Raw genomic sequence first — 24948 nt, 5'->3', positions numbered from 1 at the left:
TTTTTTCTGCTTAAATAAGCAGTTTCCTGCTAATTTACTGCTATATTCATTATTTTTCACCTCTGCAGGTTGCACTTGTTTTTCCCAACAATGATCCAGTCATGTTCCTGGTGGCCTTCTACGGCTGCCTCCTGGCAGAGCTGGTACCTGTACCTATTGAAGTGCCACTAACTCGAAAGGTAAACACACGCGCACGTGCACAGCAACAGTCCTTCACTGATCAGACCTCTGGGATCTACACAAATCAGAGCCACACTGACATCTACTGGATGCTCATGTCAATAGTGGAGAAAAGAGCTTTAGTGCAGTTTGTTATATTTACATATTATCCCATGAACTCTCTTCATACATTTTTTTTTTTGCCTGGTTTTCTGTTATCCCACTTGTCTTTTACTCTCTTGGGCTTTCTTAGACTTTCTCTTCCCATCAAATCTTTTTTTCTCCCTTTTCTAAGTAATGAACTTGTTCAGCATGTGTGTAGCTCTAAGCTGGTTCACACTACCAGTCAAAAACGCTGGTGTGCATGTCATAGCTTCCCTCATGTCATGATCAGCCACATCAGTGGTATTTTTAATCATATTTGGGTGTTTTTGTGGTTTTCGCACCTGCTGCCAGAGGTGAAAGTACTCACGTTACTGTAATTGAGTTGCTTTTAAGGGTACTTATACTTTTTTAGAGTTTATTTCTAAATCAGTCATTTTACTTGTACATTTTAAAAGAAGCAAAGTAATTTGTTACATTTTTACACCCAACTGTTACTGAGTAAATTGTAATTTTTGTTTTAAAACGATCACAAAACAATCAAATGCATCACGTCATAGCCGACCAACCAGATTTGGTTATGAAGGCACATTGAACATAATCCATGTTTTCTTAGTCATGTTACTAGGGATGGAAATCGAAAACCGGTTCTTTCTAAGAACCGGCTCCCAGTAATCCAATTCCTAGGAATCGTTTGTTTGCTTGCCTGTCAATTCTGCTTATCAGTTCCTCTTACGTCACAAATACGTAACGATAAACTACTCCAGGGCCTGTATATTGTGTTTATGCTAGAAAAGTGAAGCTCCATCCACCATATAGTTGTTTGTAGCCAAAATGTGTCATATGTTGTAATAATAATAATAATAATTCATCAATTTCATATAGCGCTTTTGTATATATTATTATCCAGTGAAAACAATCTATACCTGGTGGATTAAAAGAGAGCTGATATCCCTGCATGAAATTAAAGAGACAAAGATAATATAATAAAGAGTTAAAGCAAACTAATCCATTTCTATTATTTAATTCCCTCACCCAATGAAAATCGATAAGAGAATCGGTAAGGAATCGAATCGATAAGCAGTATCCATAATGGAATCGGAATCGCTAAATTCTTATCAATTCCCATCCTTACGTGTTACCCACAAGGCACACTTGGCCTGGCACTGTTTTAGAGTTCATAAATGTAGTCATACTTAGAGCCTATGAATTTTTTTTATTATTTTGAATTGAATTCATTAGTGCTTATTGTATTATTTTTTTTAAATACCAGTACACTTTGACAAACTTTTTGTTTTATAAAGATGCCTTTGTGGAAAATAAATTAAGTTGAGCAAGATTTATAGAACAAATGTGGGGGTGAAAGTAACTAGTGACTTTAACTTTGAATACTATTAAATTAGATTAAATTAAATTAGAGTTAAAGCTAGTTTTTAGTTGTACTCAAGTATTTTATGTATGACTTACTTGTACTTGAGTACAATTTCAATCAAGTACCAGTACTTCTACTTGAGTAAGATGCATCAGTACTCTTTACACCTCTGCCTGCTGCTGTCTTAATGTAGCTTTATTTTCTTACTTCTCACTGACTTTAGTGATGTGAGTGTAAAGTTTTCTGCTTTCTTTTGGTCTGGCAGGATGCAGGAAGTCAACAGATTGGCTTCCTGTTGGGCAGCTGTGGTGTCACGCTGGCGCTGACCACCGATGCTTGTCAGAAAGGTCTGCCCAAAGCACAGACGGGGGAGGTCGCCACTTTCAAAGGTAAAAATCGTGCTCTCCTCATTTCACCTCCATCAGGACCGTGTGTTTGGTTTCACTCCAAGTGTGCGTCTGTGCAGGCTGGCCGCGGTTACTGTGGTTTGTGACGGATGGAAAACACGTTGCCAAACCTCCGAAAGAATGGCATCCCCCCATCCGGGAAGCCAGTAACGACACAGCCTACATAGAAGTGAGTGAAGAAATGTTGTTTGTGTTTGATTTACTTTTAGGATTTTTGAGGGTCTTGTGTTTCCATATGAAGTGTATAATTATTGTCATCTTTTTCTCATGTATCTCACATTCAGTATAAAACCAGCAAAGAGGGGAGTACAATGGGGATCACAGTGTCCCATTCAGCCATGCTGGCTCAATGTCATGCACTCACACAAGCCTGTGGTTACACTGAAGGTGAGGAAGATTCATCATCAAGATTTATCATCATTAAAACACTGCTCATTCCCCCCTGTCTTTTTCTTTTTTCTTTGATTAATTTTCACCTGGTTGCTTTTATCAATAACATCATTTTGCTCAAGTAATGTATTTGTGGTGGGAAATATGCTCGAATCTGTCATTATTAAAACATGATTTTTACTATCTGTCAATCACAACACAGCTGTAAGACTTTTAGACAATGTACTCAGTTAGAAAATTGTGTTTGAAAATGTACCAGTACCAATAAAAAATTAAGTTCTAAAAAAACGCTGCTCATAAAAACTCTCGGAAAAACACCAGTAACTTTAGTAAATACACAAAACACATATGTTAATGTAAACAGCTTTTCTTTGTCATAAAAGGCAAGAAAATCTAAAAAAAACTGATCTTTTTGCCTTTTTTTTTCTTTTCCAGACAATGATTTTAATTTTAGGATTAATTAACTGGTCTAATAACTAAATGATTTTGAACTAAATAAACAAATCTAGCGTTAATTCATTCATTTATACAATACACAGATGATAATACTGTCATAACTCATTGGTTTTCATTACAGCAGTAGGGTGCACCGTTTATTAATAAAGAGCTTTATTACTGTTCTAAAATATGTGAATGCAAATTTTACGTTATTTTTATGAGATTTAAAGAACAATAGTCCAAAAAAACATTTTTTACCCATAAAAAAAAAAATAATAGGGGTCCAGAGAGTTTTTCATTCTTCAAAGGGGGGCACAGCAGAAGAAGTTTGGGAACCACTGCATTACAGTACGGTTTAAAGCACACATATCAAACTCAAGGCCCGAGGGCCAAGTTCGGCCCGTCAGAGCATCTAGTCCGGCCCGCAGGAAGATTTTATTCAAAGTAAAAATTACAGCAGAAACAGGACTTTTTGTAAATTATCATATAAATTGTAGATACAATATGATGGGGGTTGCATTACTACATTATTTACATTCATATTAAATCACAATTATTTTTATAAACCTGAAAAATTTCCGCAAATTGTTCCACAGAAAAAATTGTTGCAAAGTCATGGAACTTTCAACAATTGATTAATATTCAGGATTTTGTTATTTTTACTTTTTCCTTCACAAAAACATGGATGTTTGTGGTCCAGCCCACTTGAGGGCAAACTAGGTCATATGTGGCCCTTAAACTGAAATGAGTTCAGTTCTATGGGTTCATCCTCTCACACCTGGATCTGTTTCTGAAATATATGGACCAGTTGTAATTTATTTATCTCTAATTTAAAAACAACAAATAAAAATACAACAATCATTATATAATACACTAATTATACAATAAAAGTGTGTTTCATAGCAGAATGTGAAGAGACTTTAATGTATATTTGGTTGTAATTTATCTTTAAAGCTGTCTTTCCTTTTCAGTCTTGGTAAAACTTCTTTTTCCATTTTGTAGGTGAGACATTAACAAACGTCTTGGACTTCAAGAGAGAAGCAGGATTATGGCACGGGGTTCTCACTGTAAGTGATATCCTCACATACCGTATACTGTAGAGTGACCTAAGTGCATATGTGCACAGTCAGAAACAGTTGAATCCATCCAGTGTGTACAAACAACATGACCTGCATTCCCATTTTTTAATTCCTAAACTGACAGAGTTTAAATCTTGTGCAGCGTGTTCATTGTGGCATTGTGTAGCTGTAATGCATCACTGACATTCTTTGCTGTTTATCTGATGCTTTTCCTGCTCTCACGGCAGAGCGTCATGAATCGGATGCACGTGATCAGCATTCCTTACTCGCTAATGAAAGTCAACCCACTGTCCTGGATACAGAAGGTTCACACATACAAAGGTGAGTTTAGCTCATTGTTTAACTGAGGGACTACAGCCAATAAAATATAATCTGCCCTATACTTACATTTTTCTAAATAAACTAATTTCAGACACCTTTGGAGCTATGTTGCCATTTTTTGGGTGAAGTTGAGGGATCTTGTGGGGTTAGGTAGGGTTAGGGTAACTAACGACACTTAATGACAGCCTGACACCTTATCCATGCTAATGACAGGTGTTATGTCATTATAATGACAGTGTAATGTCAGATTTATATATAAAACTTCAAGTAAAGTGTTATTTAAATATGTTTCAATAAATGGAATCAAACTTTCTCAAAATCACTGAATGTCCTGACTTTACCAGTTTGCCTTATTTAAGTGAAATACAACCGTTGACCTACAGAGATCTGTCTCCTGTTGCTTGTGATTGTCAAAGGCTGTGTTCGAAATGTCACACTCCGCACTATAACCTACACTCTAAATGACTTCATGCTGTGTACTATATACCATTAGGATGATTAGGATGATGACCGTTCCCGCTGTACTATACTTCCAAGATTCCCAAGATGGATTTCGAACTTACGACGACAAAAACCTGAAGCACACTGAGGCTAATGTTGTTAATGTTCTCCATTGATTCCCCACCTTTGAAAGTTCTGAAAACATTTTAAGTGAGAAAGTGACCAAGTAGAATATCAACATGTGCTCATTTGATCCATGAAACTCACAGAAACACATTTCATGCCTACATTTCGGAGAACCCCATTGTGCGACTGACTAAACTTCTGGTTAACTTCAAAACAAGAGCCCTATTTACAAAAGCATAAAATAAAAACTAATGCTTTTGTTTTTAAAAGGGGGTGTTTGACTTTTAGCTTGAAGTCGGTCGCAGGACGAGTTTACGTTCCACTCGCAATGCATCATGGGGCGGTTAAGTATGATTAGTGTGACCACCGAGCATACTATAAAACTGTCCCCATATAGTATATACAGTACATCTGGGTATTTCTCGTATACTCAGTCTTTTCATACTAGCTAATGTGACCACATTACATACTTATTTTCAGGTGTGTAAAGAGTACTGATATATATTCTCAAGTAGAAGTACTGTTGCTTGATTGAAATTGTATGCAAGTACAAGTGAGTCATACATAAAATACTCAAGTACTCAAGTAGCTCAATTAAATAGTACTTAAAGCAAAAGTTACTAGTTACTTTCACTCCTCATGTTTATTTTTGGTAATAAATCTTGCCACGGTTTCCTTGCATACAGTAAACATCTCATGTATAAACTTAAAAAAGAAGAGAAAATCTTGCACAATTGGAACTGAATTTATTTACACAAAGGCATGTGTATAAAATAAAAGTTTTTTTCAATTTTTTTTAAAATAAAATAACACTAATGAATTAAATTCAAAATTAAAAAAAATCCTCAGGCTCTAATTATAGCTACATGTATGAACTTACATTTAATCTGTGGTCGGCTATGATGTGATGCATTTAATTGTTGTCTGGTCATTTCATTTCTTGTAGTTTCACAATGTCTGTTGATCATTTTAAAACAAAAAATATATAATTTAATCAGTAATGGTTGGGTGTAGAAATGTAACAAATTACTTTACTACTTTTAAAATGTACTGAAGTACAAGTAAAACGACTGATTTAGAAATATACTCAAAAAAGTACACTAAGTAGTCATTAAAACAACTTGGTTACATTAATGTGAGTACTTGTAATTCGTTTCTTTCACCTCTGCTAATTTTGACGTCAGACTTATTATGAGTAGTACATTAGCATGCAATTTCGAACATAGCCTAAACGTTTATTTGTGTGGTTTCCTGTTGCATTACCACAGTCATGATTTAAAAATGGCTGTCTGTTGGATTTCTCCTCAATCATTGTCATCGGGGCTTTGCTGATTCATGTTGATGCTGCATTTTAGCTGCTGGGCTGTTGTGATTCCATCATGTCCTAATTGTTGTGTATCCTCTGCAGCTCGGGTAGCCATGGTGAAGTCTCGGGACATGCACTGGTCTCTGCTGGCCCAGAAGGACCAGAGAGACATCAGCCTGAGCTCTCTGCGCATGCTGATCGTAGCAGACGGTGCAAACCCCTGTGAGTTGGGTGTTTGTTAGACAAACACGCTGCTGGATAAACAAAGGTTTGCTTTCCTGTCGGTGTGCGTCTGTTTGACTTATTGTGTATGTGTGTGTATTTCCACAGGGTCGATATCTTCCTGTGATGCTTTCCTCAACGTGTTTCAGGCACGTGGGCTGCGACCTGAGGTGATCTGTCCATGTGCCAGCTCCTCAGAGGCCATGACTGTCGCTATCCGCAGGTCAGATGGAGTCTGCAGCTCCGTGCAACAAATCCATCCATATATTGTTACATTTAAATGCTTTACTGTCACATTAAAATTAAAGGGCCTTTTTCTTGTCATTATATAACAAACTGTAACTGTAACACAAGCACACTTGGGATTCAAATCTGTCACCAATGTGGCCAAAGTCCTTAGTGATAAAACTAATTTTAGAAAATTTATGTTTTTGTTTTGTTTTAAAATAAATTGTAAAATGTTTATATGCCTAAACAAAAGCAGAGCATTTTTAAAACTTTACCTGATTTTAAAATTCACTTCAATAAAGACTGAAACGAAAGATTATTATGAGACATATGATCATTTTAAATTAGAAAAATAAAATAAAATACTATTTTTTTTTTTTTTAATTCAGTTTATTTCCGACATGGTTACATTCACTTTTTTTACATTTTTTTTTTTTTTTGTACATGCCGAAAAAGGAAACGAGAGAAGCAGTTTGCTTATCTAGGTCCCGTCCCCTGTGTAATAATTTTTACACTATACTGCATGATTTTATTATTATTATTATTATTATTATTATTATTATTATTATTCGTTTTTTGTTTGGGAATACAATGGTACGCAAAGATAATACACATATTCCTCTTTTTCTTTTTTCTTTTACAATTAATTTAAACCCAAGGCCCTGAAACAAGGGTCAAACAGCAGGAACAGTAGAACAGTGTCTCTGACAGTAATAATCATTATTTTAACAAAAAAAAAGTGTATTTCCAGGGTTTTATTTAAAAAGATACAATACTGGTAACAATTGCATGTGAAAATATATTTTGTTTAAATATTTATATCCCTAAAGTGTTATCTTAACCCACTATATTACTATATTGGAAACATCATGAACTAATTATGACCTAAACATGTTTAATGTGCTTCCCGAAAATCACTTAGTAACTGGTTTTCAACAATAGTAGCTCTGTTGCTTTTTTAAAAATCCTTAGTTTTCCTGCACATCCCACCATGCAAACTGGTCATTTAGTAACTCTTTGTGTCCAACAGACCTCCAGAAATGGACGTGCCTCCTCCAGGGAAGGCAGTGCTGTCGATGGGAGGCCTGAGTCACAGCGTGATCCGTGTGGACACAGAGGAGAAGCTCTCAGTGCTGACGGTGCAGGATGTGGGGCAGGCTGTGCCAGGAGGTGAGCCAACAGTTGGCAAACATCTTCCTGCTGTAAATAAAGAACATACAACTTTGTTGGAATGATGAATTTGTGCCTGTGATTTAATTGCAGCTGTGGTTTGCGTGGTGCGTATGGAGGGGACTCCTTATCTCTGTCAGGCAGACGAGGTCGGGGAAATCTGTGTGAGCTCCGGCAGCAGAGGTGTAGCGTACTACGGCCTCCCAGGCATGACAAAGAACATTTTTGAGGTTAGTAGATAAAAGTTTTCCATAAGTGTCATTATTAGTCCATCACATGAAGCTATTTCCCCAACATGTGTAATTGTAACTTTACTCTAACATCTTATGACTATAACCTCTCTGACATTGTTGTATCTTGTGCTGTGGTTCACCATCAACATGATTTAAATGTGCATCAGAAACAGACTCCCTTTGTCTGCCCTGTGGTTCTGTGCTCCATTATCCACCCTGTGTGTGTGTGTTTTTCAGACTGTCCCGTTGACATCGTCTGGAATTCCCATCAGTGACAGACCGTTCACTAGAACCTCCCTGCTGGGTTTTGTTGGACCAGTAAGTTACAGCTTGTTTTATTTTTATTAGTAGCATTATTATTATTTGGTGGTTTTTCCATGCAGGAATCAAATGGATCATATCATCTTATCTTAGGGGATGTGATCACTGTTTTTTTTTTAACTAAATGCTATATGGTCCTACATATGAATGGATATGTGTGTGTAATAAGGGTCTCAGAAAAAGTCAGCGATATATCACAATATGTCACTGTGCTTTTATCGTATGGATCCAAAAAATATACAAATCAATTTTTTTAATCATGTTTTTGTACGAAAAACCATTTAACCGCACTAACATATGCACAGCACTTAAACGCCTGGTCACTAGGTGTCAGTAAACCACATCAGACCTCCTTAAACTACCTTACTCTTGTTTTTTAGCTTAGAAGTTGTTTTACTTTCATAAAATATACTGGGCACTTTTATAGATGTATGTGGTTACTTGAAAAAAAAAAAAAAAATTAAGAACTTAACAGAATCAGAATCTGTTGTAGAAGCAAAAGTTAAAGTTCTTTGAAAAAAATTTAATTTTAAAGTTTAATAATCATACCACATGTTTTTTTCATATTGGTACTTGCATTACAGTTGGTTACCATTTACTTGTTCTCAGAAGTTTAAAGAAATGTAAATTGTATTTCATACCATTTCCTACTTGTAGAGTGTGAAATATTGCGATGTATATTGTATTGTTTAGCATCGGGATTTATCAATTTGAATATCAGCTTGAACACAGCCCCGGCTCCCCAATGCAGTATTACAGTATATATGAATACTGTATATCCATCCTTTATTGTTTATTATAAATGTATTATTATTATTATTGTTCTTTGCACAATCCACCAAGTTAACTTCCTTGTATTGTTTTTAAACTGTACTTGGCGAATTCAACTTTTTTGATTTTGTTTCCTGGCAATGCACACCCCGAGTGTGTAAACTTTGTGTCCTGTGTTAACCTCCAGGACAGCCTAGTGTTTGTTGTGGGCAAAGCAGAGGGACTGATGGTTGTCAGCGGGCGACGACATAACGCTGACGACGTGGTTGCTACAGCGCTGGCTGTGGAGCCCATGAAGTTTGTTTACAGAGGAAGGTAAAAGTAAAAACAGCCTGAGGAAAAAAAAAAAAAAAAAAAAAAACACTTTAAGGTGGTCTTTGAATATCTTGAACCTGAGCTTGTTTTTTTCTGCTTTGTTCTGCAGGATCGCAGTGTTTTCAGTGTCTGTGCTGCACGATGAGAGGATCGTGGTGGTGGCAGAGCAGAGGCCTGACGCGTCTGAGGAGGACAGCTTCCAGTGGATGAGTCGCGTCCTTCAGGTACTCATGACTTTGTCCATTTTACAAAAAACGTAAAAGAGAATCGAAAAATCGAAACAGATTGAAAAATATGACCAAAACAGAATATAAAGATATCAACGGAGCACCTGAAGAGACTAATTTGAACTTTCCTGTACTTCTAAATACTCTAAATATACAACAAAATGCATTTAAGGGCTAAAAAAGTGGATTTAGCATGACATGAATGAAATCCGCAGGGAACAAGGCCGACACGAACAATAATAGAGAGGAGGAGGAATAAAAAAAGACAACACTGACTACAGATGAGAATAAATCCTGCACAAAAATGGACAAAAAAAAATACAAAAAAAATTAAATTGTGTTCAGAACAACCTAAGAATGTTTGACCAGAGAGACAAGCTTTGATGTAAATTTTCTGTGTTCAAAACAGGGGACGGGACTCAGATAAGCAAACTGCTTCTGTCATTTCCTTTTTCAGCATGTACAAAAAAAAAAAAAAAGTGAATGTAACCATGTCAGAAATAAACTGAATAAATAAAGAAAATAAATATGTCCCCTTTAAAGGTGAAACTAAAGCAGTGGTTCACAACCTTTTTGCGACGTGACCCAATTTTAACATCACACATTTCTGGGGAATTCTTTCTAGAGTTAGTTTTTGATCATGTTTGTCATATTGTGTTATGAGCAGCTTGAGATGCACCAGCTTAGATATTTTTATGCAGAATCTTTCATGTAAAACAAAATCATTTACCCATCTATTCATCAATCCATCCATTTTCTGACCCGCTTTGTCCTGTTTTATTTATTTATTTATTTATTGATTTGAGAAAGTGAAAGTTTAGAATACATTTAGAAAGAAGTGATAATAATAATTGTTTTTTAAATATGTTTTCAATCAGTAATTCTGTCTTTTTTTTTTTATCAATAACTAGACATTTTAGGTGACCCTATTTGGTTGAAAAATACTGTACTAAGGTGATAAAAGTGTACTAAGAATAAAGTGGATCACTTTTCCTTTCCTCACTATAAAAAACTAAAATAATGATTAAATTTATTCCATTCCCGACTGATCTTATGATTTATGTATCCTCTTTGATGCTACATGAATAGTAAAATTATGACGTTATTGATACTGAAATGTTAGAATTATTATTATATAATCTATGATCTTTTATATGAAAGACCAAGGATGTACACAACTGTTTCAACTACAGGGATTTATGTGTATTTTTTTTTTTTTACTCCTAAAATAATGAAACATGTATTATTGATTTATTGTTAGGCCATTGACAGCATCCATCAGATCGGTGTGTACTGCCTGGCCCTCGTACCCGCCAACACACTTCCAAAGGCTCCCCTGGGTGGCATCCATATATCTGAGACCAAACAGCGTTTCCTGGAGGGTGCCCTGCACCCCTGCAACGTCCTCATGTGTCCTCACACGTGCGTGACCAACCTGCCAAAGCCGAGGCAGAAACAGCCAGGTAAACAAACATAATTTCTTTAAACTGATCTGAATCTGTGATGATGATGATGATGATGATGACGCTGATGGTGTGGATGTGATGATCAGAGGTCGGTCCTGCCTCCATGATTGTGGGAAACCTGGTGGCCGGGAAGAGGATCGCACAAGCCTGTGGAAGAGACGTGGGACCGCTAGAGGACAATGAACAGGCACGTAGTTCATCCTCCTCATACTGTACAAATTCTGTACACCAGGGGTCTCAAACTTATTGTAGTTCAGGGGCCAAATATGGACCCGTTTGATCTCAAGTGGGCCGCAGATTTTAGGTGGGAAAATGAAGAATTTTAACCTCAATTGTGCAATAGTTTTATTATCAGTTCCTGCCAGATTTTCACTTCAAACACTGTTAATTTTGTAACCAATTTTTGTGTCATTTAGAGGATTTGTTTGTGAGAAATTGCAAGATTTGTGAAAACAGTTTAGATTTCTTTCCACAATTTGTAATTAAAAATGAATGCATTCATGTAAAACCAGCAGACCCAATTTGAGGTTGAGAGACACTGGGAGGGGTTCGTCAGATGCCTTTGAAAAAATAAGAATATTTTTTCAGCAATTTGTGCCCATTTTTGTTCATATTTAACTTTTTTTCTGCAACTACACCAAACTTGTCATATTTTAATCTATTTTCATCACTTTTTCTTGCCATAATTTTGCACCTTTTAATGCATTTTTGCTATATTACTCCCATTTCTGCAACTTCTCCATCAAATTTTAATGCCTTATCTGCAAATTTGTTCCACTTTTAATACATTTTCATCACTTATAAACCCGTTCCACCACTTTTCACAACTAATTTCAGATATGTTGAGCCATTATTGTAACTTTGCAGGATAAAAAAGGTTGAGAACCACTGATATAAACAAAGGAAAGCTGCAAGCCCCTCAAAATATTGTAGAGTTTCATTAAATCGGTGAATTTGAGATATCGACAACTGGATTATTTGGTCATTTACACAATAATTCATGTTTTTTTTCTGTCATTTTTACTGTCTCCTGCGGCCCGAACTGGAGGCTCTAAAGGGCCGAATTTGGCCCCTTGGCCTTGAGTTTGACGCATGTGCAGTACACCCTGTACTTAGTCCATATCATTTGAACCAAAGCTTTGTCCTATGTAGTTTTTTCAGTGTTTTCTGGATACATCTGTTTATAAATGTGTGTGTATGTCTACAGTTTCTTTACATACAGGAGGTTCTTCAATGGAGAGCTCAGGCCACTCCAGACCATCCTCTGTTCCTTGTTCTCAATGCAAAGGTAGATTTATGACTTATTAAATCTTTTCTGAGCTAGTCCACCTCTTAATATCATCGTCATCATCATTGTATTATCATATTACAGCTGCCATCGATCATATCAGTACTTTTTCAGCTTTTTTCGTAATAATCCAACTCATATAGCCTCGTTATTGATGAGATGCAATGAGAACTAATATGTGATCCTCAGGGTGCAGTGGCCAGCACGGCGTCCTGTTTGCAGCTGCACAAGCGAGCAGAGCGAGTGGCCGCTGCTCTTATGGGACGCCTGAACACTGGGGACCATGTGGCCCTCGTTTACCCTCCAGGTATGAATTCGGGTGTTTAAACTCGCTTGAGTCCAATCTTCAGCCAAAAGGTTATTTTAATGCAAATAAGTAAAATTTTAAACCTTTCCACGCAGGAATCGACCTGATTGCCACTTTTTACGGTTGCCTGTACGCTGGCTGCGTGCCAGTAACGGTCAGACCTCCGCACCCACAGAACCTGGCGACCACTCTGCCCACAGTCAAGATGATTGTCGAGGTGACGCAAACTGACTCAAACGTCTGTCTGAACTTCACCTGTTGGGGTTTTTCTCACGATGCATGACTAAAACTAGAGGTCTCCATATGGAGGTAGATTTGTGTCTGTATTATTCAATCAAAAAAAAGTTTACTTCAATCACAAATAAATGTTTTTAATCAAAGAAAAAAAAAAATTGAGTCCCAAATAATTGCATTTGAACACTTTTTTTTCTTTGATTGAAATTTTTTTTTTTTTAACTGACACTGATATTGCAGCCTTAAGTATTGGCCGATACTGATATCAATCCTATTTGATATCAGCATAAGAATATTCTACAATTGAATAAAATAAATAAAAAAATTCTTTTGGAAAACCCTGAAAAGTTACATCAATAAATCCAATAAAAATGAAATAATAATGTTTTTAAAGAATACAATTGACACTAGCTTAACTTAAACATAATATTATTCAACAATTTAATAAAATATATAAAAATACATTAGAAGACCCTGAAAAACAACCTCAAAACCAGTAATTTAAAATATATATATTAAATTGCTAAATAACTTCACTTCAGCTGCTGTATAGAAGTGCTTCAACAGAGTCTAGAATTGACTCCTTGTGTCTGAGATTTTAGATGCAGGCTAATTTAATCCGATCAGATTTTTCTGCTGATATTGGTCTCATTTCCGATATCAATAGCCGCTAACTGCAGCATCTCTGTGTTAAAGGTCAGTAAGTCTGTGTGTATCCTGACGACGCAAGCAATAATGAAGCTGCTGAAATCTAAAGAGGCCATTGCTGCTGTGGACATCAAGAGCTGGCCTGCAGTGATGGACACAGGTACGTGCATTTTCAAACCATACCTGTCCTCAGCACAGTGTGTTCCTTTGGAGAAAAAAGACAATAAGTGCAGGACATGTTTTTCTTAAAGATGACCTTCCAAGGAAGAAAGGGTCCCAGATGTACAAACCTCCCACCCCAGAGATGTTGGCCTACCTGGACTTTAGCGTGTCCACAACTGGCATCCTAGCAGGAGTTAAAGTACGTCATCAATGTGGAAGGTTACATTTTAGTGTCTTTTTCACGCCTCACTTTGTGTCATTTGATCTCCTCCAGATGTCTCATGCTGCCACCAGTGCCTTGTGTCGCTCCATTAAACTTCAGTGTGAGCTCTACCCATCGCGGCAGATCGCCATCTGTCTGGACCCGTACTGTGGGCTGGGCTTCGCTCTCTGGTGCCTGTGCAGGTGAGAAGTCAAACTCTACTACAATATGCAAATCAAAGCAGATTCAAAGTTGTGGGTACTTTCACTTTATGGAAACATTGCTGGGACTTTAACATGCTAATTGTGATTAATTAATTACAGAAAAATAATGCACAAAAAAAAATAACAGCGTTAATTTTATTTATTTTTTGCACTCCAAACAGTGCGGGAACTGTCTGATTTCAGGAGTTCCCGGTATACCCATAATACTGATGCACAGACTACAGTACTAGACGGGAGACGGTTGTGCTTCGTTGGGGTTAATTTTAGTTTATTAAAACACCGGATGGGAAACAAAAGGCCAGTTGTGTGCAAACTGTGCAAGAAAGAGTTTGACAATCGTTGGAGCTTTGCAGCCTCCGCTACCATCAGTGCTAAACATGTAGCAGCTAGCACGAACAGTGCTTAACTGCAACATGCTGCAAGTACACTGTGTCTCCAATCCACACTGGACAAGTAATACAACAGAATGTAAATTAATACGTCTGCATTTGTTCAAGTCTGTTGAAAACAATAAATAATTTGAACAGATGCAGACATATTAATTTACATTCTGTTGTATTCAAAGATTTATTATATATTAATCTTTTGATCTGCTACAATAATGTAATTCATTTAAATGAAAATCCCTCAAGTTGAAGGTTTTCTCAGCAATTTTTAGGTGAGATTAAAAAAAGAGATTATTTAGATAAATTTATTACAGAGCATAATTAATTGCTCAATTTCTCTTGACAGCACTATGTAAACTCATTCAGTGTGTCTCTGTTTGTCATTTCAGTGTGTACTCAGGCCACCAGTCGATCCTCGTTCCCCCTCTGGAGATGGAGACCAATGCGTCCGTGTGGCTTGCAGCAGTCAGTCAGTACAAAGTGCGCGTCACCTTCTGTTCATATTCAGTCATGGAGATGTGCACCAAAGGACTGGGATCACAGACGGAGGCGCTACGGGTCAGTTTGTCAATCCAGTCACACAAACATTCAACAATGCCACAAGATTTTAGAGGTTTTTCCTTTAATGGAGCCGTTATGCACATTAAGTGCTCAGTAGCTGGGATTGGGAAGGTTTATTTAGAAAAAGATGCATATTTGTATTTATTTTTTCCTCTGGTGGCTAGTTGCGGAACGTGAACCTGTCCTGTGTGCGGACGTGCATGGTTGTAGCAGAAGAGCGTCCTCGCATCGCCCTCACTCAGTCCTTCTCTAAGATCTTCAAAGACTTGGGACTGTCGCCTCGAGCTGTTAGCACCACCTTTGGCTGCAGAGTGAACGTAGCCATCTGTTTGCAGGTAAGCTGGAAACCCAAGAGCTAGGATGTCACAGCGGGGAGCCACAAAATGTGATTGTCTGATCCGAAGGCCAAACTTTACATATTCATGTCAGTATTTAGAACAATCTGAGCAGCAAAGAAAACGTTTTTTTTTGTCATTTTGTGTGTTTTTGTTGTCATTATATGTGTGTTATATTTTATTCATGGTTCTGTCATTTATTGTATTTCCCTTTCACTTTGTGTTATTTTTCTGTACGTTGGTTGTCGTTTTGTGTTTTTACATTCTTGATTGTTTGTTTTTATTGTCATGTAGTGTATTTTTGTTGTCACATTTCCTCTCATTTAGTGTGTTTTTGGAATTATTCTGTATTAGTTGTTGTTCTGTATTTTTGCTGTCATTTTGTATATTTTTCTCTCATTTTATGTGTTATTGTAGTTATTTTGTATATGTTTGTTGTCGTTTTGTGTTTTTGGAGTCTTTATTGTTTGTTTTTGTTGTCATTTAGTGTATTTTCCTCTCATTTAGTGTGTTTTTGGAATTATTATCCCCGAGACCTCAAAATGTATATTTATTCAAAATGAAACTGTAAAAACCCAAAAACAAGGTCATTGTTTGTTAATCCAAAGCCAGAACTTGGATCCACCTTATACCTGGGGCTGCTGCTTCCTGATTATGGGTGCAACATTTTGTGTGATAAATTGATAAATACATCAATAAATAAAAATGAAGATTTACTGAGGCTGTGTTAAGTTTACTGGACAGATTTTTTTATTATTACTTACACAATCAAATAAATGATTTACTCTATTATACTAATGAACTTTGAGTCTGAAATAGATAGAAAATCTGCCTATAAACAGTAGCTTTCCATCATTGGACAATAAACACAAATATTTGAATAATTTCAGAAAGTTATTTCTGTGCAGTTTTTTTAAATAATGTTATGGTTTAATTTATTCAAACAACTATTCTGGAATTATTACATGGAAGTCAAGGACACATCAAAGCAATCGGCAGACGCCTCTGAGGAAGACTGGCAGTTGACAGTCAAAACATGTCTAGAGATCAAAGTACATTTCCTGAAAAAGAAGTTGCATAAATAAGTCTGAATAAATGAAACCTTAACACAAATATTTGAAGAACACATTCATATTAAAGGTTTTGGAGGATGTGAAAGTCCCGGTTAAAAATCATGTTAATATGAGTTTAAATTCCACTTAAATACCAAAATCCTAATACGTTTACCCCACTTATGTATTTATTTATATTTTTATACAACCATTGCCAATTTATTTTGTTGCTGTTCCAGGAATTAAAAAGATTCTCAGCCTGTTTTTTTGACTTGTCAGTTTTGGGAGATGAAGATGTACACACTTGGTCCAAATGTAACCTCAGTCTCTATCTTATGTCGTGTGTTTTCATTCCTATTGTTTTTTGTTTGTTTGCTTGTTTGTTTATTTTATGGTAATTAAGTTCAGTGGAAATGTTTTTGTAGGTGTGAGTGCGTGCATGCTTGTGTGTGTGTGTGTGTGTGTGTGTGTGCGCGCATTTTAAATCCATTTCTGTGTGTAAGTCTATCTTCAATTGTGTGTCAGCCCAACAGGTTAGGGAAACTGGCTGAGCAGGTACTGTGGGATAAGAGTAGAAGGTTTGCGCTGATGCTGCTGTGTCTGTGTGTGTGCGCGTGTGTGTGTGTGTGTCTGTGTGTGTGTGTAGTTTATCATGCATGATGTTTCTGCTTGCTTAATCCCAGTTATTGATTTTTGCTTTCCTGTAAATATGAAAGCTTTGTCCTTCATCTGAGTGCCGCTGCCAATGATCATCATCAAGGCTGTTATGACAGGATGAGAATGTTTGTTTTTATGTAAAAATTATGATCACACTGAATATTACCAGCAACTCACAAAATGACAACAAAAAAAATGATACTGAATAATAAAAAGAACAGACAAACAACAACAAAATACACAAAATTACACCAAACACCATTACTAGCAACTCACAAAACGACAATAAAGACACACTAAATGAGAGAAAAATACACAAGGTCACTACAAAATACACAAAATTAACAGAGAACCATAAAAAAACGGCATTAGAACCAACCAAACGACACTAGAAACACACACACTGAGACAGTGATTTCAATAATACCAACAACACACAATACCGACAACAAAAACACACAAAATCAGACAAAAATATACTGAATGATAAAAAGAACACACAAAATGACACCAAATAACACACAAAATGACACCAAAAACACATAAAATGACACCAAAACACACAAAATGACACCAAAACACACAAAATGACACAAAAAAACCGCACAAAATGACATAAAAAAATGATAAAATGTAATAATCGGACATAAGGGGGTACTTGGATTCAAAAGTCAGTGTTGAACTGTTCTGTGCAGCATCCATCCATGTCGCCGTCCTCTTCACCTGCTTATCCTGTTCATGTGGCTGTGAAGCTGTAGCCTATCAGTCCCTACTCAGGGTCATAATGGTCATGATATTCAGGCCATTATGAACGAGTCGCCTGTTTAGTTGCAGGGTTAACACACGCGCACACACACACAATCACAGTTTCAGGATTTCACTCATTTGGAAAAACTATTCCTGGGAAACTGACATGTTTTTGGACTGTGGGAGCAAAACTGGATACATAAAGAGAAAATCACTGCATTAATACAAGGAGATCACATGACAACTGAGTCATTGTTCAACATGTAAAGTTCATTTTAAAGAGTAACTTTGCTGAAAACAAATATACAGTATATGGGTATGAAGTAGTGTTGTTGACAGAGGAGAAAGTAATGGACTGCATTGGTGTAATTGACTTTTATTGATACTTGTACTTTTTTATAGTATATTTAGTATATTTCTAAATCCAAATTTTTACTTATACTTAAGTAAGCAAAGTCATTTCTTGTATATTTGTTTTTTTTATTATTTTTTGTTTTAAAATGATCAATGGACATTGTAAAACTAAAAAAAATGAAATGACCAGATGACAATCAAATGCATCACATATCCAGTGACGTGCAGGCAGGGTAGGCAGTGCCTACCCAAGGGTGAATTGATATTTTCAAATGAAAGTAACTAGTAACTTATACTTTAAGTACTATTTAATTGAGCTATTTTTTACTTGTACTTGAGTGTTTTATGTACGACTTACTTGTACTTGAGTTCAATTTCAATCAAGTAACAGTACTGCTACTTGAGTAGGATATATTAGTGCTCATTACACCTCTGGTTGTTGATTTATTCTTGTCAAAGTGTGTTTTGTTGTAAAAATGTGAGAGTGACTGTCCACTATGGGTTGAAATCCATTTATTACAGTTGAATTATGCTATTGGCTGAGAATGCTGGTTTGTGACATATGATGGCTTTTTATGTCATTGACCACCCCTGTTGGCCCCGCCCATCCTATAAAACCTGACTCTGCAATCTGTGGTTAGTAGGTTGGATTGAGAAAATTGTGAATAAAGAAGTATAGTGCATATTGAGAAGGTAGTAGTTAGCATAGCATAGATTGTTCTTTGGATATTTTATGGTATAGACATAGTGTATCTTAACTGCTCCAGAAGCCCCGCCCATAATCAAGGCATTTTTTGAATTTCCAACCGAGATGCACATCAGCCAAAACCTCTAGGTTTAGTTGCTCTTCAATTTAGGTTTATTTTGTTCATTCATAAATTCATCTGTTTTGTTTGTAAAATGTGACAAAATGTCAATTTTATGGCATGTTGTAACCATTAAAAAAAAAAGTGAGTTATTGATGGTGTTCTGTGTCATATTAATGAGAAAATAGTGAAATATATCTACTTCTCCCTTGTTTTGGTGCAAACAGCAGCAAATAAAATGAAAATAAATTAGCTTTAGTATGACTTTTCTTAATAATCAGCACATGTATCTTCATCCACTGAAGTCCCTGACTTGTAGTTGATAGTTGCACACTATCATTGTAGCCTGGCTGGTTGGCTTCTGGCTGCTTCCTGCTTTGTCACAATAAGCTTCAGCTGATGTCACACTGGATCCCACAGGCTCATGTTTATTATTTATTAACATTATTTAGGGCACAGCTGGACCCGACCCCACCACTGTTTATGTGGACATGAGAGCGCTGCGACATGACAGGTGAGAGTGGACGCCCACAGCCACAGAATGGACATTTTGTTGTTTTGAAAAAATTACAAAATTATTTATAGTTTGTTGATTTTTATTAATTAAAATTGTGTTAACATGTAATAAATTTTATTTACTTTTAAATATGAACATGTAATTTATTTAATTTCTTTTTACATGTTAACATGTAATTTATGTCATGTATTTTTAAATGTTAACATGTAATTTATTTCTACATGTTAAAATGTAATATATTTGATTATCTTTGTATATACAGTACATGCCTATTATTTATTATTATTATTATTATTATATTGTTCTTGCTGCTGGAACAACTCAATTTTCAAAGGTCTATCTTATCTTATCCTTTCTTATTTTATCTTATCTTATCTCATCTTAGGGTCCGTCTGGTGGAGAAAGGATCCCCTCACAGTTTACCACTGATGGAATCTGGGAAAGTATGTGATCATGTAAAACCCAAGCCCAGCTATGAGTTCCAGCTGTCTTTGTACAGCCCCCATTACTCAGCTTTTATCCGTTTTGTAGATCCTCCCTGGAGTGAAAGTGATCATTGCAAACACAGAGACTAAGGGACCTTTGGGTGACGCCCATCTGGGAGAGGTAGGTTACAATTCAGCGATCAGTGGTTCCTATGAACTCTTTGATAAACTCTTAGCATGAATCTGGTGAGTCTGGTCACCCAGAATAATCTCCAGTGTGTTTAAGACTGGCCGTTAATGTGTAACAGATCTGGGTGAGCAGCCCTCACAATGCTACAGGCTACTACACCGTGTATGGAGAAGAGGCGCTGCATGCAGATCACTTCAACACTAAGCTGAGCTTCGGGGACACTCAGACTGTGTGGGCGAGGACCGGCTACCTGGGCTTTCTGAGACGCACCGAGCTGACGGACGCCAGCGGAGGTGAGAAGAAGGACTTACACTGCACAGCTGTGTTAGCTGTGATTTGACTGTTAAAAGAACATTTAAATGGGATGTAAAATCCTTTCAAATGTGTCACTGTAGACAAATCAGAACTACACAAATCAAGTCACACCACAGGCCGTGATCACATGTTTAGCCCTAATGAGGTTTCATGTGAAGATGTCAGGGTTGGGGTAAATTATAATTGTGATTAACCCTAATCATTTACCAATCACTAAACAGGAGGCTGAACTCTCAATCACCATGAACACCGATTTCTAGACAGAAATTTGTTGTAATACTTTTAAGGTGACAAAAAACACAAACCGCTGCTGGCGGCATTGGTGTGGGGTGGCGGTTCCTGGATTGGGGTGCTTGGGTTCACCTGCTTGTTGGTCCGTGGCTGGCGGGGTGGCCCTGCTTGGGCAGTTGATGTCATCCTCTCTTGCCGGGGGGCCGAGGCTGCCTCCCTGTGGAGGGTGTTGTTGGGGGGTGGCAGGGTGCGCTAGGTCCTCGGCTCCTTGGGGCTTTCTCGGGTGTGTATGTGGGGGGCGGTGGCTGCCTCTCGGCTTGGGATCTTGGCGGCATCTGGGGGGCTGCTCGGCCGTGGGAGAGTGACCTGGGGCTCTTTGGCCCCCGCTCTTTCTGCTGGCCTGGCTGCATCTTCAGGCCCGGGGAAGTGCTTTGGTTTTCAGTAGCGGTTTTTGCACATACATTGGTCTACGATGCACTGGCATGCCATTTCCTACCTTGAGTCTATCAATTTATACACAAGATCACATCATAATCTACAAACTCTCATATTTTGCTTAATATCTACCTTCAGGGCTTTAAATTAACTTTTTAGATCACCATGGCTTGTAGATCATAATTAAAGTTACCAGCCAACCACATTTTCCATCAGCCAAATTTTTGTCCAGCAAAAATAAGTGTTCATGTTTCTTTGAACAGTTTTTATTTTAGTTTATTGCAGAAATACATTAAAATGGTAAAAATATAAATGTTTAATTTAAAAACAATGTTGTAACAACGCCTAAAAGGTGTAATATGGAACTTTGGGTGTGTCGGAGAAGTGAACCTTTAATTAAGTATGTTCTCATAACTTAAAAAACAAACACCTGGAACACTGAAGTTAGAAAGAATAGAAGTAATCAGTACTAAGAATTACATGTACTGTAGAGAAGAAATGTTTTACTAACATGCACGCTCTTCAAATGTAAACAAATCCCACTCCCCACAAACTGTATAGTGCACATTTTAAAGGTGAACAAATGCCTTTGTTTGTTTTTTCTAACTAATTTTACAACTTCATTTCAGCTCCTATTGTTTGTTTTGCACCGTTCCGTTTGTCATCTCCGATACCAAACCATAACAATCACGCTAACGTAAGCACGTAGCCAATTGTTGGCATAGTGTTCATGGGAAATGTAGGATTAGTACAATCAGCAGTGTTGCCAGATATACATTATGTTTTAAAATCTAAACACCCATAAAAACCCTCAAATTTATTGGTGTAAAACAGCCCAATCTGGCAACAATGACTTGTCGCATTGTTTCTGCAGCGTGCCGATTCAAAGAGACGTAGTGGTTTTTTTTTTTTGTTTCGTTCTTCGCTAGCCAAAATGGCTAGGGACGCTACAACGTTACCCACCAAAGCAAATTTTTACCCGCAATTGGCGGGCTGGCAAGTGTTAATATAAAGCCCTGTCTACCTTCATAGATGTGGAATGAAGTGACAAACCTCTGTGTGTGTTTCAGAGCGCCATGACGCTCTCTACGTGGTGGGTTCTGTTGATGAGACTCTGGAACTGAGAGGAATGAGATACCACCCCATTGACATTGAAACCTCTGTGATCCGTTCCCACAAGAGTATTGGAGAATGGTAAGAAAGCTACATCAGCTGTTGATCTGTTCATTTCTTCACCATAATTCAACTTTATTCTGTTTGAATCCTCTCCTTCTTACACACGACCTCCTTCACCTCCTCCATCTCCATCCAGTGCCGTGTTCACGTGGACAAACCTGCTGGTGGTGGTCGTGGAGCTGGATGGATCGGAGCAGGAAGCCTTGGACCTGGTGCCCCTGGTCACCAACGTGGTTTTGGAGGAGCACTATCTGATCGTGGGGGTGGTGGTCGTGGTGGATCCTGGTGTCATCCCCATCAACTCCAGAGGGGAGAAGCAACGCATGCACCTCAGAGATGGATTCCTGGCCGACCAACTGGACCCCATATACGTAGCGTACAACATGTGACCTTTAGCCACACGAGAAGGACGATGAAGCCCAGATTAAGATTTAGTAGTTCTGATGAGGCCTGGGAAGAGCGTTTTTTTCAAATAAAACTGCTGCTCTCATCATGTCTTCACAGAATGAGCAAAATTACAAAACGAACATGGATGCAAAACATCGCACCTGTGTTTTTTTATAATTTTTTCCAAAGATGCTTCAGAGGGCGTTTGTTGGTCATCACGTCGGCTTAAAAAGGACGCCTCCGCAGTGAAAGGGTAGTTATGGCTAATATGGCACTACTGTGTGCAAGTTGCATAAGTTATTCTGTCAAAAGTACAAAAAAAAAGGTGAATGTTATCGATAGTCGTCATGTGCCATAAAGCAGAGAGGAGCCACTGCAGGTCCAATGTTTTCTATTTCAGTGGTGGATTTTTCACTTTAGTTTTTCATCCTGGGTTCTCAATATTAACCCAATTTAACATTTCAGTATAGTATACATTCAATTCAGTCCACACTAATAGTAATTATTGATTTGAAGAAAAACAAAAGCTACTTTAAATAACAGCATGCATTAAATAAGAACTAATCAGTCAGAGGCAATGGCAAAGGGTTTAATCAGCAGAAAGTTGAGTGATTCAAGCTTTAAGTGTTCCCGTCCCAGCTTTGTGAAGTTCCTCAGCTGTCGGATGGACTTGAAAATATGCAGAAGGAGGTCAGGAAATGTAACTCCTGCTCAGCCAAAGGCTTTTCTTTAAACCCTAACGTCACCAGTTGTAAACTGTTGTTGTTGTCGTAGCAGTCGTGAGCTAAAACCAGTGGTTTTCTGAACACTTTACACTCATTCACTGCTGTGCCTATCATGTGAGCTCATATCCTTGACCCTTCCTTTGTTTATGTTCTCCTAAAGTCATAGACTTTCATAGTGACTTGTTATACTGTCCTATCCCCCAGTTTGGGAACCACTGGTTCAAGCACAATGCCCCGTTCTGAGTGCCATAATGTTGCATACATCTAGGTCGGGTGTAGCATATGATGATGCAAGTGAACATCCCATTCCTAACAGGCTGCAGCCTGCTGTAAGTATGTACAGGTTTGATTTGTAAATTATTTATAGACGATGTAAACAGAAGCAGGAAGCTGAATCAGCTAAATACGTTAACATTTTTTGCCTCACAAACTGAAAACTATTTTGTAACGGAGTCTCTTTATGTGACCTATGAGCGGAGGAGCAGCATTTTTTATAGCACGAAAGAACATTTGGGAGCGGACACTTCCAAGGCGTGATGAGGCAAGCTGTGGAAAGCTCATCTTCACACCCAGAAAGATGCATTTGTCTAATCTACGGTTACCCGTCATTATTTTCATAATGTGATTTGCTAATCAATTTAAAAGAAAAAATGCTTTTAACTTGAAATGTTTGTCTTGACTAGAAACTGAACCACCAGTGTACAGCCCAATAAAAATATTTTGATTAAAGTTAGTACTGTTTTGGTTTCTGTTGCCACAGTTAATTTTATTTATTTTATTTTTTTTTAGACCATTATGTTGTGCTTTAGACGTTGGAGCGCAACATTGCAGAGCCACAGATTGGCCCGAATGGGAGATTCATGTTAGGATTATATCAAATCATTTTAGGCTTTTGCTGAAGCCATAGATGTTTTTAAGTATAAAAATACCAACAAACATTTAATAACGTAACTAAATTAATTTTGGGAAATAAAGACAACATAATTAGATCAACATCCCAGCTGTAATATCAAAGTGTTGATATTAAGACTATTGAGTCACTTCAATCCTACATCAACCAAGAATTAGAGGAAAATGTCCTTCTACTCAAACTCCAGTGAATGATGTCATCCTGTCTTCAACATTAGAAATATTAGAAAGGGGATGCTGAACGAGCATTCACACTATATTGCTATAAAAATTAAATATTGATCATAAAATGGTCAATAAAATATATTTCAAGTGTCTTATATTAACGTTATATATTTCATCTTGGTGTCTAAATAGAAAAACATTTATTATCCAGGTGCTAATTGGTTGTAGATCATTCATAGGGTAAAAACAGACAATCACAGTAACAGTTGAGGTCTTTCAGAACATGTTTTTGGTTTTGCAGTGCAGTTATTTAAAGTTAAAGAGGATTTACTTTCCTTTTTGCCGTGTTCACATTAGGATGCCATATAAAATCACTTCCCGTCAGTTCCAGAAGTTACCAACACATGTTAGCATTT

General features: G+C 37.2%; 1 protein-coding gene across 3 annotated transcripts in view; it reads left to right on the top strand.

Moving 5' to 3' along the window:
* dip2a (disco-interacting protein 2 homolog A) overlaps positions 1-24191 on the top strand; it is a 116028-nt gene extending 91837 nt beyond the window's left edge. For all 3 annotated transcript variants that reach the window (XM_028435259.1, XM_028435260.1, XM_028435261.1), the window contains 29 exons: positions 69-179; positions 1899-2022; positions 2100-2209; positions 2325-2427; positions 3871-3935; positions 4175-4268; positions 6244-6363; positions 6472-6586; positions 7622-7761; positions 7855-7991; positions 8232-8312; positions 9274-9401; positions 9511-9625; positions 10890-11091; positions 11181-11281; positions 12302-12382; positions 12572-12689; positions 12785-12906; positions 13620-13731; positions 13823-13932; positions 14008-14138; positions 14935-15103; positions 15271-15441; positions 19510-19571; positions 19960-20017; positions 20106-20180; positions 20308-20482; positions 22241-22364; positions 22483-24191. In XM_028435259.1, the coding sequence (XP_028291060.1) occupies positions 69-179; positions 1899-2022; positions 2100-2209; positions 2325-2427; positions 3871-3935; positions 4175-4268; positions 6244-6363; positions 6472-6586; positions 7622-7761; positions 7855-7991; positions 8232-8312; positions 9274-9401; positions 9511-9625; positions 10890-11091; positions 11181-11281; positions 12302-12382; positions 12572-12689; positions 12785-12906; positions 13620-13731; positions 13823-13932; positions 14008-14138; positions 14935-15103; positions 15271-15441; positions 19510-19571; positions 19960-20017; positions 20106-20180; positions 20308-20482; positions 22241-22364; positions 22483-22735 (3507 nt within the window). In that variant the 3' untranslated portion in view covers positions 22736-24191. The remainder of the gene's footprint in view (positions 1-68; positions 180-1898; positions 2023-2099; positions 2210-2324; positions 2428-3870; positions 3936-4174; positions 4269-6243; positions 6364-6471; positions 6587-7621; positions 7762-7854; positions 7992-8231; positions 8313-9273; positions 9402-9510; positions 9626-10889; positions 11092-11180; positions 11282-12301; positions 12383-12571; positions 12690-12784; positions 12907-13619; positions 13732-13822; positions 13933-14007; positions 14139-14934; positions 15104-15270; positions 15442-19509; positions 19572-19959; positions 20018-20105; positions 20181-20307; positions 20483-22240; positions 22365-22482) is intronic.
* The last annotated feature ends 757 nt before the right edge of the window (positions 24192-24948 follow it).

The sequence above is a fragment of the Gouania willdenowi genome, chromosome 21 (assembly GCF_900634775.1).
Source record: "Gouania willdenowi chromosome 21, fGouWil2.1, whole genome shotgun sequence".
Classification (NCBI taxonomy): domain Eukaryota; kingdom Metazoa; phylum Chordata; class Actinopteri; order Blenniiformes; family Gobiesocidae; genus Gouania; species Gouania willdenowi.
The sequence above is the reverse complement of the archived record's forward strand: the minus strand, read 5'-3'. Positions and strand labels throughout refer to the sequence as shown.